We start from the raw sequence: 12,100 nt of genomic DNA, 5'->3' as shown, positions 1-12,100 counted from the left end.
AAAGGAAGTAATAAATTTTCCTCTTTATGTTATGCGCCTTACTTATCAGCTTCTCTGCATACTTATATGCTTCTGTTTTTTGTGTGCGTCCCTAGTTTGGAGTAATGTATTGTGCTTAATGTTTGAAAACCTCAATGTGCCATCGAATAGCATACTTTCGTTGTTAGCGCTATGGAGAAATGGGCGAGTTGGGCTTGCTTGAGTGAGTTTTTAAAGTCGTCTTGGATACTCGGTGAACTATGTGGCAACGCGGCATTTTTAATTAAAACAAAGCAATGAGAATTCGCTTTCACCTCTTTAAATTAACATGTCCAAAAACACGCTCATTAAAGACCCATATATAAGAAATAATAAGCGACAAGCAAGCCATTACGCAAAAGTTGACCTCTATGCAACCTTCCATGGCTGCAACGGTAGAAGAATTTACTCCAGGTATGCTTCACAATACAAGCCCTAAACGCTGAGGGTTTTCTCAAAGGTTTTTAATTTTTGACGATAATTATAGTACATTGACGCTGGGAGGTTCCCCCGAAGGTTTAAGTTTTCATGTCCACCAAATTTTCCGCGTTTGTTGTTGGTCATTCTTTCATTTTCACTCTTTGTGTTAAATCACGATTGTTGAGTTTGCGCGCTGGTTTCCTTGCCCAAGCGTGTGTGTATCATTTGGATGATCAATTGCTTTCATGTGGGTTGCGCAATCATTTAATCTGGGGACTTATAAAGTAAGAATAATGCTGTTATCAAGTGGATAGTGCAGAAGGCGTCTCTGGTCTGTAAAAGTAGCGCCTACTTCCGATGTTCTGACTATTGAAGAAATTGCGTTTTGTTGTGTGATAAGCTTGTTGTGATACGGCTCAGTTGATGCATAAAATGTAGGGGTTTGGTGCAATAAACTTAAGTTGCAAGTTGGCGCCCGTCCTGTTGTGTTCGTGCCTCTTTGTCTTTGTCGTTTTAGCGCCGTCCTAACTTCTTTCAAGATATGAACCAACTAGCCCAAATCAAAGTACTTCTTGAAATCAGTAGACATGCAATGTTAAGACATACCAAATCTGGGAACTGGCCGTCACTGTTGCTCATGTCATGTGCAGTGCAACAAAGAGATAAAAGCTAAGTGGGAGAGAAGCACTGGGAAGGCATGGAGGTAAAAGCAGCGCACAAAGCGCGTCGAAAAATACGAAGTGACGCACGAAGTGATGTGTGGGAATCCTTCGCGCTGTTTTGTTCGCGGGTTTTCCTTAAATAAGCCTCCATGCCCACCAGCCCAAGTCATGTTTTTCTATAGAGAGGAAGTGCTGTCTGTGGTCGGCTGAGAAAAGGAAGCAATTTAGTAACATTAAAGACAGGCAAATATTTTATTCTTTAATGAATTTTAGTATATATGAAGTGCGAAGCTTATTTCCACAGAATCCTTGCACCCCGGTCAGGTAGTCTTGCTTTTTTTTATTGGTCTTTCATTACATATAATGGAGGAGATAAGGCAAAAAGCTGCGCAGCTTGACTAAGGCCTTATCCCCTCAAAGGCAAAACAGTAGTGAACACAGACAGAACACCGATCAGAAACTAGTAACAAAGAATAATGAAGACAATAGTTACAAATGTACAATAGATTCAAGTATCTGCGCAAAAGAAAAACAAATTTCGGTTAGGAGCAAACACAAAATGCAGTGATAGGCCAAGTCGACAATGTACACAATGAAGAAGTTATGGGTACGGAAGGAGCATGAGTAGCACAGCATATTATGACGTGAAGCAATGAAGGCACATAAAAATGTCTTGCACATCATTTGACATAGGAAAACAAAGAAAAAAACGGTTAGGTTCTTACTCGCTGAGCATTAAAAATAGCGATACGGACACAAAAGTATGGTACAGCTGCACATTCCTTAAGATATAAAACTAATAAGGACATTACAAAAATAGTGTCGTGAATTATCATGAAGGAAAAAAAAAAGTTGTTTTAAATGTTTGAGGTGAATGTTAAGAATGTCTATATTTTCTTGAAGAAAATTGTTGAGAAGAGTTGGTATCTGATATTTTAGAGATTGTGTTGCATAATTAGTTCGATAATGCTCTACTTTCCAGTATAAGGGATTTCGCGTATTATAAACCGATGGCTCTTTGATTTCCAACTCACCAAGGTTAATGAGATAATTATTGTGCTGTAGTTTGCCACGAATCAAACATTTACAAAGCTGGTATCTATGTATATCATTAACGCTTAGCAAATTCAGGTTATGGAGCAAGGTTCCACTTAACCGCGGCAAGAACGTAACTGATCTACAACTCGACATGCTTCGATAAATATTGGTCTGCAAAAGATGAAACAGACGAGTGCGGAGAGTGGTTGGTTGGTTGGTATCGTTGTCGGTAATATCTACTGTGGGTCCTATTGGGACCCAAGATGTTAAACATATTTGGAATGCGGCGGAGTGCTTTAAGCACTACGGCACGTGTTGGCCCGGTATAGCACTGCGTTCGGGATAGGCCCGGGTTATTGTAGCACGCGCTAGTCTTTACTCTCTATCTTTGCTCTCCTAGCCTTTGCACTCTCCTGCTTTCAGCACGAGGTAGCGATTGTGGCTCACTTTGGGCCAGTGGGTAGACCCGTGCTCTTTCCGAGTTCTTACGGCAGGCCACAATGCTTCCAGAGAGTCATCACATCACTTCCTTGAGTCTTTTTCGCAATCCAAGCCTTGGTTCGCTCGATCTGCTCAGGAGTGAAGTGGTTCTTCCAGTCGCCCACAATTCCTTTCCTCACAAATCCAACACCTTCGTGCATCTCTACCTCCTGCTCCGGCAAGTTCTTCAAAAGCTCGCTTGACTGATTCTTTTCCTCTGCCGTCTCAACCAATTTTCTTATCCTGTCTTGTGGCTTATCCTTCAATAATACTCTCATCTTCTCCAGACTGCAAGCCTCAATAACCCTATCCAGAAGCCCTTCGTCTTGGCGCAGCGCCGCGCCGTGCTTTTCACCGAGGAAGTCCCCGATTTTGAGAACTTGTTCCCTGGTGTCCTTTTTCAGTTCTTCATATGTAATGAAGAGAACATTGGCATCATGCCTCCGCTCGTACCAAGGGATGAGATGGTCTAAGTAGTCGCCATAAACAACCTGTAAAGAAAATGAAATGCCAGTGTTCGTAATTTAACGTATAACTGTGAACGACTTGAGCCGAAACAGGCGTGACATAACAGCGCTTTGAAATATATTCAGTTTCTGTTGCGACTTTCAAGAGGTATCACTGCGTTTAACCTCCTTCGCTACGTTTATTTTTCTTTTTGTAGCAGAGAAATATGCTATCTTGAAAACAAAACTTGAACGTTCTTCTTTTCCTCTCCCATATAACAATTCGATTAAGTCCACACGAGTGGTGACATACTTGCTCCACCTGTATACTAGTTTCTGTAAGTCACCTTGAATGAATAAGATCCACTGTTCTGCCTCCTCCTCTAACTCCGGTGCTTGAGTTGTGTGCTTCCGATTATTTCCCAAACAATGTGAAAGTATACAGGTACTTGCACAAAGAGCTTGTTCGTAGCTTCCCTTTGATGTCAGCACTCTGCCTTTCATTTTACAGCTGTGCCATGAAGACACAAATACCGCGGTAGAGGAAGTGCATCGTCTCTCACAAAGGTCATACCGAAATGATCTAAATACAGCGCTTTAAAACAAATTACCCAAATAAGAAAGCTGCTTCCAAGGCGGAAATATTTTTGGGCATCTTTTTAAATATTGACTTCTGTTCACTCTTTTATACAATATTTTATTTGACGCCGAAACCAACCGCAGAAGCCATCAGCAGAGGTACACCCCTTTCCTGTTTATCTCAAGCTAAATTGTCTGAGAAAAATTCAAACAAAAACCTCACCCACCCAGTGAGTGCACAAGGTTTGGAAATGATTGCGTTTTTTTTCTTTCAACGTTCGCTAAATCGAAGGTTACAACTTAACAGAAAGGAAGAATATCAAGCGCATATGGCAAATTATTCCTAAAGTCTCACGTTTGTGTGGACTTCTGTGAAAACCTAAAGATATTTTGTCTGTGTAACCAAAAACTAATAACACACCTGCATATATATTCACTTCTTTGGTGACGGCTCCTTGCTCAGGGAAAACAGATAGCTAAAATTATGAGGTGTTTTTACTCAAAAACAACAAGAAATCTTTGCCTCATAAACCGCGAGACCGACCTAGAGGTAGAGACAAAGTCGTTACCCAAGTGTGGGCAGGCAGCCCGCGGAAACCTACGCGGTGGCCCTGTTCGCTTCCAAGTTTACGCAGGGTTTTCTGCCGGAGAAAACTTGCCCTCTGCAATGTATGAGTTATATACTGATATAGTGGTAATTTGCACGGAAAAATGTAGAATAATAAAATACTATGTGAAAGAAGCGCGGAATGTAGAAAACAAGGGACTGTCACGCAGCCACATAACCCCTGTTTTGTGATTTGCTCATGTGCTTTCGCTTGCGTTTCCCTTGTGCCGTGCTCATGGGCCTGTTACGTCTATTTCGTCCCAATAGCCTACCGGCGGTGTCACCTTTTCTGCGCCTTTTCACCAATGAGCGCGCTACTGCCTGCCCCCGCTGAAGGGATATAGTTAGGGGATCTCGGACTGGCAAATTTAGAGTCACTTCAAGCAGTTGCATCTCGCTTCTTGAAGTGCCACTATCGCGACACGGTGCTACACTGCGAACAAAAGAGCCATTCGGAGTGCACTTTTTCCAGCGAAGCACTACGCATGCGCTTTGCCTCCCCTATTTTTCTGAAGCGAAGCCGCCGTGCCTATCTTCTACGAGAGGCGCTTCCTTCGGCAAAAACGCAACGAACGGCGGGACGATACATTACATGCTATGCTTTCATTTTTTAAGCCCACGCAGAGGCGCTTATACTTACAGCATTTACCTGCTTTGAGACAAGAGACACAGTCTGGTTCGCTAGCGTTCTTGTGTCCAGGATTAAGTGTATTAAATGCAGGCCTGACAGAGTACTGTCCGGCAGGTGTGTCCACAGATGTTGAGCGGATATATCTGGTCTGGCTGGACGGCCCTGGCACTTCAATTCATTTTATTTCGCCATATGTGCTATGTACCCTTGACTAAAAAGCTGCTTCAGATAGCTTTACGAGGGCCAAGAGACGATACATGATACACCAGAGGGAAGGCGTTGATTGAAGGCGATGACGATAGGGAATTTTTATGGCGCAAGGGCTTCTGCTGCCAAAGAGCGTCGTGGCACAAACTATTTTCGTTTGCTCAAAGTGGGGTGAAAGACCCATTTCCCCAGTATTTTTCCCTGATAAAGCCGAGCACTAGGCCAGGGGAACTTGTACCCATTGTATAAGCCTTATGCATAGGCCGATGCATGCGTCATTGCCTATCGAATCTCCAACAAAACTGACGGGAATATTCAATAGCTGGGTGGACGCGTTCAGTTTTATCGACGGCAGAGGTCTGCACGTTTTGCTTTCACGTGGCACCTCACGCCATCGTCGCTATGTTTAAGATGCCGTGCGGCAAAAAATCCTCAAGTGGCGAAGTCCAACGGAGCATGTCATAATCCAGCATGACGTACTCGATGTGACCAACAATCGCCTTCATTGAAGCGTAGGATGATAGCCCGCAACTTTTATTTCGCAGGCGGTAGACAAGTTAGCAGGGGAGCACTAAAAATGGCAAAACAAGCGCACTTGAGAGCTGAGTGGACGTAAATCACGCTGTTGCTCTCTCGAAAATCCCAGCCTAGCTGTCGGAATTATTTGCAAGAAAGGACCCATTTAAATGTGGAGCAGAAAACAACACATTAAATTCCTTTTTTAGGCCTATCAACACGAGGAACACTATATGACTTGCGCCACCTAAGGTTCACCGAGGCGCATTTCCCGCCCATCAAATAGCTTACCTCCTACTTGTCACGAAATAGTTCGGAGTCATAAAGCAGAAACTAGATCCCGGCATCTTTCCAAAAAGCATCGCATTATAAGTTATCTCATTCTGGATCAGGCGCTCCGATCTTTACTTTTGCGGCAGATCGGCGCCACGGGCTGCATATATGTGGTTTGTGCTCATTTAAATTATTGTAAATTGGCTTATCCCTATTCTGCCGAAAATATAGAATAAAAAAATGTGAACACATTCGTCAGCGGGTGCGCTTCACTCTCCAATTCAGGGCTATAGTCTGCAGGAACCACCTCCACTGAACTGCTGATCGATCCGTTTGAATAAGCCCAAAGTGTAGGGTGTTGTTTTCGTTGGCTGCGTTAATGCTTTCTCACTGCACTGTCTTTACTAATATTGTGCCAAATGAAATAAACCCTGAGCAGTACACGACTTACTGAAGTCACACCCTTATTATCAATAACGTGTTTATATTCGAAATGAAAAAGTTACCCGTAAAATATTTTTCTAAAAGCAGTAAACAACGCCCGGAAGACTAAACCACAGCTCAATTTTTAGCGTGAAAAAAACAAACAAAGAATTTGAGGGCAACAATCATATTTCATATCAATTTTTGCAAATAAATTTTTTAAAATAAAGAAGCCAAAACTTCGCATCTACGAGACACAGTCAACAGGTAAGCCCTAAATTCAAAGCATGTTTTGTACGCTCACACTGTCCGAAAACTACATTAAATTTTTATTCATGCCTTATGAGATACTTAAGCCCGTCATGGGTGGTTGATGCTCATTTAGACATGCAATCGCCTTTTCCTCCACTTCTTCGTCATCCATTTATTTTTTTTACGTCAATAAGGCTAACTTTCAATTCGTTTAAAATTATGAGAGCAGCCATCAGTAAAACCTCACCTTTCCATCGACAAACATGGAGAGGAATCTCTCAAAGGAGACATCGGTGACAGTTTTTGGGGTAATACCCTTGATGAAGTGGTAGTACGACACAGCGCAGTCGTAAGGGTTCCTGGCAACGTAGATATACTTGGCGTGCTCCACTGGCTGAAAGACGCTCATGGGAAGATGGGTCACGATGGACCCGGTTCTAGAAGGGTTGTCGGCTGCCTCGGCTCCGGTCAGATCGATGAACGGGCACATCAGGCTGAATTCACCCACGTTGGAGCAAGGTTTTGCACGGGTCAAGATGTTCCAGATGATGAACTGTGTCCAGTTGGTCCCACACTTGGGATAGGTTACAGTGATGATGTCTTCATCCCGCGGCTTGTAACTGATGGCAGAACGGATTGCGTCGTCTTGAAAGAAGCTGTGCATAAATACACCGTCAACGTATCTGTATGATTCTTCGTCCATTCTTCGGCTTGAATTTCTCTCCTGATGGTAGACAATGAGAAGGATATGGAAGGTATCAGGTTTTTGTTCGCATCTAAGGTTGCGAACGAAACAGAGATAGCCGAAATGTACAATACGGGTTATCTGCTGGAAGATATTAAGTAATGTTAACAAGTAACCTTTTCAGGTAAAAGAACCATTCCTGATAGTAGTGACAGCACTGGAAGACGTCCCAAATGCGTAAGTTTGGTTGGGTAATATAAAAAAACGTTTTAATTAACTTTCAACCTTTACCCGCAAGGTGCCTGGTTGTAATTAGACAATTGTAGCAGACCATCAGGGCAGCCCGCATCAGCTCTTAGATGTGGGAAAAAGTAAGTGTCCTTGGCGCTACGACGCTACGTATTAAGGTCGTCTATGTGCCTTCAAGAGGCGCCCGGCGATTGAGGAGCCCGTAGCTACAAGATTAAATTTTAAAATATCTTGCTATTCCACTTCCTTTTAGGTGCGACAAATGGCACTCTGGCAACCACTTGGAAAACGAATGCGAAATAATAAATTATAATTACTTTTCCTGTGTATCGTTTTTATTACTAATTTATTATACCATCAAGGCCGAATGCTCTAAAGGGTGGAGTTTTTGGTAATAAGGGGATTCCTTGTCAAAGGAATTTATCAAGTCTGGAGTGGTACTAGCGCAAGTTAGTGATCACCTGCCAATTTTTCTTTTTGTCGAGTTGCCAACGGCATTTCGAAAGAGTAAGCCTTCCTATATGACATACCAGTGCATAACAAAACAAACTATCGAAAATTTCAGTAATGAAATACGAAAAGTCGACTGGAATCACGTCTACAAAATAACTGACCCTAGCAAAGCATATGACACATTTATAAACACACTAAATTTTTGTACAATAAATGTTTCCCTTATAAAACAACTAAGAGGCCTAGTAAAGCGCGCAAGCCCTGGATAAATCGTCGTTGCTTAAATATGATTCAAAAGAAAAATAATCTTTTTAAACGGTTTCTTCGAACTAGGTCTTCCGACGACTTAGCCAGATTTAAATCATATCGCAACAATGTAACTTCATTTCTTCGAGAAACCAAGAAGGAATACATGGAAAAATTATTTTCTGGTAACGTACAAAATCGAAGCGACCTCATGTGGAAAGAAATAAATAAAGTTCTAAACCGTACAGAACAGGAACCCGGGGAGCTAGAAATCTTAGTCCGAAATCAGAAACTTTCGGGAAAAGAACTAGCAGATACTTTTAATAATTACTTCGTGTCTTTAGTTAGCAGTGCACATAATCCTGATTCCCTGAGCTATCTTAAATCTAGAAATCACAGTAGTGCATTTTTATCACCAACGGATCGCAGTGAAATTGAAAGCTGTTTTCTTGCTCTCCGAACGAGTAGTACAATGGACGTAAATGATCTAAAAATTCAACATATTAAACATACCATTGATCTAATTAGTCCTGTTTTAGAGCATATATTTAATCTATGCTTTCTGCAGGGAGTTTTCCCACAAGCCATGCAAGTTGCTAGGGTGACAGTAGTTTTTAAAGGTGGCGAGAAAAATAACTTGTCGAACTATCGTCCTATATCAATCCTCTCCATTTTTTCAAAATGCCTAGAGAAACTGCTGTACAAAAGGATCATTAGCTTTTGTATCAAACATAACTTATTGACACCTCATCAACATGGGTTTAGAAGTGGCCACTCCACAGATACAGCGCTTTTAACTCAAAAGGAAATAATCCTGCAATCTTTCGAACAGCACCAATTAACTCTCCGTGTACTTGTAGATTACTCAAAGGCATTTGATTCTATTAATCATCAGACAATGCTTGCTAAACTTGAGTTCTATGGCTTCCGTGGCGTTTTTCACAACATATTGAACTCTTATTTATCTGAGCGAGTACAACAAGTAGTAATTAACAATAAATTATCCGACCCGAAATCAGTTTTAGCAGGTGTCCCGCAAGGAAGCATATTGGGGCCTCTATTTTTTATCATCTACAATAATGACATCGTTCTCATTGACCCACGCCCAACATTTATAATATATGTTGATGATACCAGTTTATTTTACAACTCTAGCAATATACAAAATCTGACTGAACAAGCAAACACGTGTTTACATCTTTTAAATCATTGGTCGATCGTCAACTCACTATCTATAAACGTAAATAAAACAAAAGTCGTGCTTTTTAGGCCAAGAAATAAAATAGTGTGCGATAGCGACATTTCACTTCGGATTGGGTCTGTGCCTTTAGAAGTTGTCTCCGTCGTAAAAAGCCTTGGAGTATATTTTGAGAAGCATTTATCGTGGTCATCACATGTCGATGAAACAGCGGACAAGCTGTCAAAAATAACTGGTGTGTTAAGTAAACTACGCTATTTTTTGCCACAAAAACTGAAACTAATTCTTTATAATTCCATGTTTGCTTCCGTTTTAAACTACGGTTTCACGGTATGGGGAACTACTACACTCTCAAACTGAAACAGGTTACATGTAATCCAAAAACGAGCCATAAGAAGCATTGCAAGCATCCCCCGCGACGTTACGACAAAACCCCTTTTTAATGCCTTCCACATAACTCCAATACACGAGCTATATAATGTCAACTTAGTAAAACGATATAGGAGAAGTAATACCTATCGTAATTTTCTTGAAACTTTGTCTCAACTAACACCTAGAGAACACACTTATGCCATAAGAAACCTCGATAAATGGTTCATTCCCCAAATACGAACTAACTATGGACGTCAAATGCTCAGCTACCTCTTACCATTATTGCTAAATGCTTTTTGTTAGTCTTACAAACCAGTATTTTTGCATCTTATTTCTTTTCCTGTTTTTGTCTGTTTTTATCTCCTTTTTAATTTTTTCCGAGTCAGTTGTGTCTCGCTTATTTTTCCTCAAACGCAATTGTTATGTTAGTTGCTGCCAACATATGTAATCAAGCAAACCTGTAACCTTGTACGGGGGCGCAGGCGCGCAATCAAGCTCCAGTGAGAGCTTTTTGTCTGCGCCCCTAACATCTGGATGATGTAAATAAAGATTTGATTGATTGATTGATAACTGCACTGTATTCTTCAATATTCTGACGTCTGGGCAATTTTTAGTTCGCAAAACACTTTGAATCGGAAACTTCATACAGTTTGATATATTCAGATTTTAGTAGGTCACCATACTACTACTACTACCTAAAGAAGCCTTTTCCAGAATTTGCGAGCAAAATGCCAACGGGGTATTCTTGCTCATTTAAAAAATTGCATCTTTTACAACATTCTGGACTTTGTTTTGGCTGCTCTTATGCTTAAGTTTATTCATCTCTGGCTGCCCAATGATTCTTGTAGCGACGACCCTTCAGACAATCACAGCATTCGAAGTTAAAGCCGGGAATCATTAAACTCATCAAGTAAGTTTTGGAGAGGATACACGAATCGGGTTTCATTTGAGAACATCACGTGCACATCAAGCATCGACTGCTCTTGGAGACAGCTACCGTAGTCCGGGATAGCCTTAACTGCAAATACTGTGGAATGGCTTGCTTACCTAAATATTCCACGTATGACACAAATACTTCTGCTGAGCACGCGTTTCTGCGAAGGGTGCCTGCGCAAACTTGGAAATAAACGCAGCTACCTGCCTGTCGTATTTTTCCTGACGATATCAGTTCTGCGAGAGCGCTGATAGTGATATCTTTACCTAAACCCCTCGTGAGGCTGCTGGGCGTTAGTCGGAAGAGGTCATTTGTTTTGGAAGCTGCAGCCAACTCATGCATGGCGTCGTGCCGGCGATAAGAGCTAGAGGATGGCGCGATAAGCAATACGTGTTACTTGCAGGGGTCTTAAGCAGAAGAGTTGTGGCAATCCATGGCCAGCATCTAACAAAATTGAAGGGTATCTTAAATGACAGAAGCCCAGTGCTCGAGAGCACTATAGTCGGCTACAACTTTAGAAGGCAGCGGCATTTGCCCTTCAAAGGCGGATGCCCACGAACCTCCGCCAATAGGCGCGCACTTTAAGTGACGTCATGGGCCGGACGGCCGGTGACCTCGCCGACGGAGAACATGCCTAACATGGCCGCCTCTCTTCGGACTGGCCGAGTCGCATCAGCTGTGTGCGTCTCCCTTCGTCAGAGTGAATTCGAATTGTTTGTGGGTGTCTGTCATGCCGGAAATATTATTGCGAGCTTACGATGCCCAATATGTGCCGCGTGCGTTTGTTCTGAGCCGTGAGCCGACTAAAAAAGATTACAGCGAACATCGGTGACGCTGCGCTGCGCTTCGTCTGGAAACAGGATCCCGCGGCGATACACCGCTGCTAACAAACATCGTACATGTTTGTTATATGGTGTTTTGTTTTGTTCCTAAGTGAATTTACGAGGAGGAGAGTTTGCCAAAGTCTGGTGCCTACTGTGAGCGGCGGGTGTGTTTGTGTACTGTGCCCCTGCGTTTCTCGTCGGACGTGACGAAGTGATGGAGCAAAACCATTATCAGGATAAATGAGAAAAGCGTGCACGGATGAAACCAAAACAACGAGTTCCTCAACCGAAAAGATTTGCGAACGCAACCTCCAACCCAAAGATTCGTTGCTGCCAGCTCAGCGCGCAAACGATGGATCGTTGGCAGCAGTATGATAAGATAGCCGAGTGTCTAGCAGGGCGTCGTTGGAGCGTCGCTCGGTGCATTCGATCTTGCTCTGCAGCAGACGACGCACAGCCCTGTAGAAGGCACGGAGTTATTTTTCTTTCGTGATGCGGCATGTGCTATAGCATTTCCATCATGATAATTTCACCAAACCTCTCATCAAGATACACAAAGTTTATAAACACCGAGAAATACGCGTTTT

The 12,100-nt window shown here is 42.3% G+C and overlaps 1 protein-coding gene across 1 annotated transcript; it reads right to left on the bottom strand.

The window, feature by feature from the left end:
- Window positions 1-1,398: 1,398 nt before the first annotated feature.
- LOC144132854 (sulfotransferase 1C2-like) lies at window positions 1,399-11,051 on the bottom strand. The gene is made up of 3 exons (XM_077665557.1): window positions 10,803-11,051; window positions 6,800-7,276; window positions 1,399-3,109 (listed from the first exon to the last, which is right to left on the bottom strand). The coding sequence occupies exons 2-3, from the start codon at window positions 7,253-7,255 to the stop codon at window positions 2,624-2,626; spliced, it is 942 nt and encodes a 313-aa protein (XP_077521683.1). The 5' UTR covers window positions 7,256-7,276; window positions 10,803-11,051; the 3' UTR covers window positions 1,399-2,623.
- Between the last annotated feature and the right edge of the window lie 1,049 nt (window positions 11,052-12,100).

This window comes from Amblyomma americanum, chromosome 5, assembly GCF_052857255.1.
Source record: "Amblyomma americanum isolate KBUSLIRL-KWMA chromosome 5, ASM5285725v1, whole genome shotgun sequence".
NCBI lineage: Eukaryota > Metazoa > Arthropoda > Arachnida > Ixodida > Ixodidae > Amblyomma > Amblyomma americanum.
The sequence above is the reverse complement of the archived record's forward strand: the minus strand, read 5'-3'. Positions and strand labels throughout refer to the sequence as shown.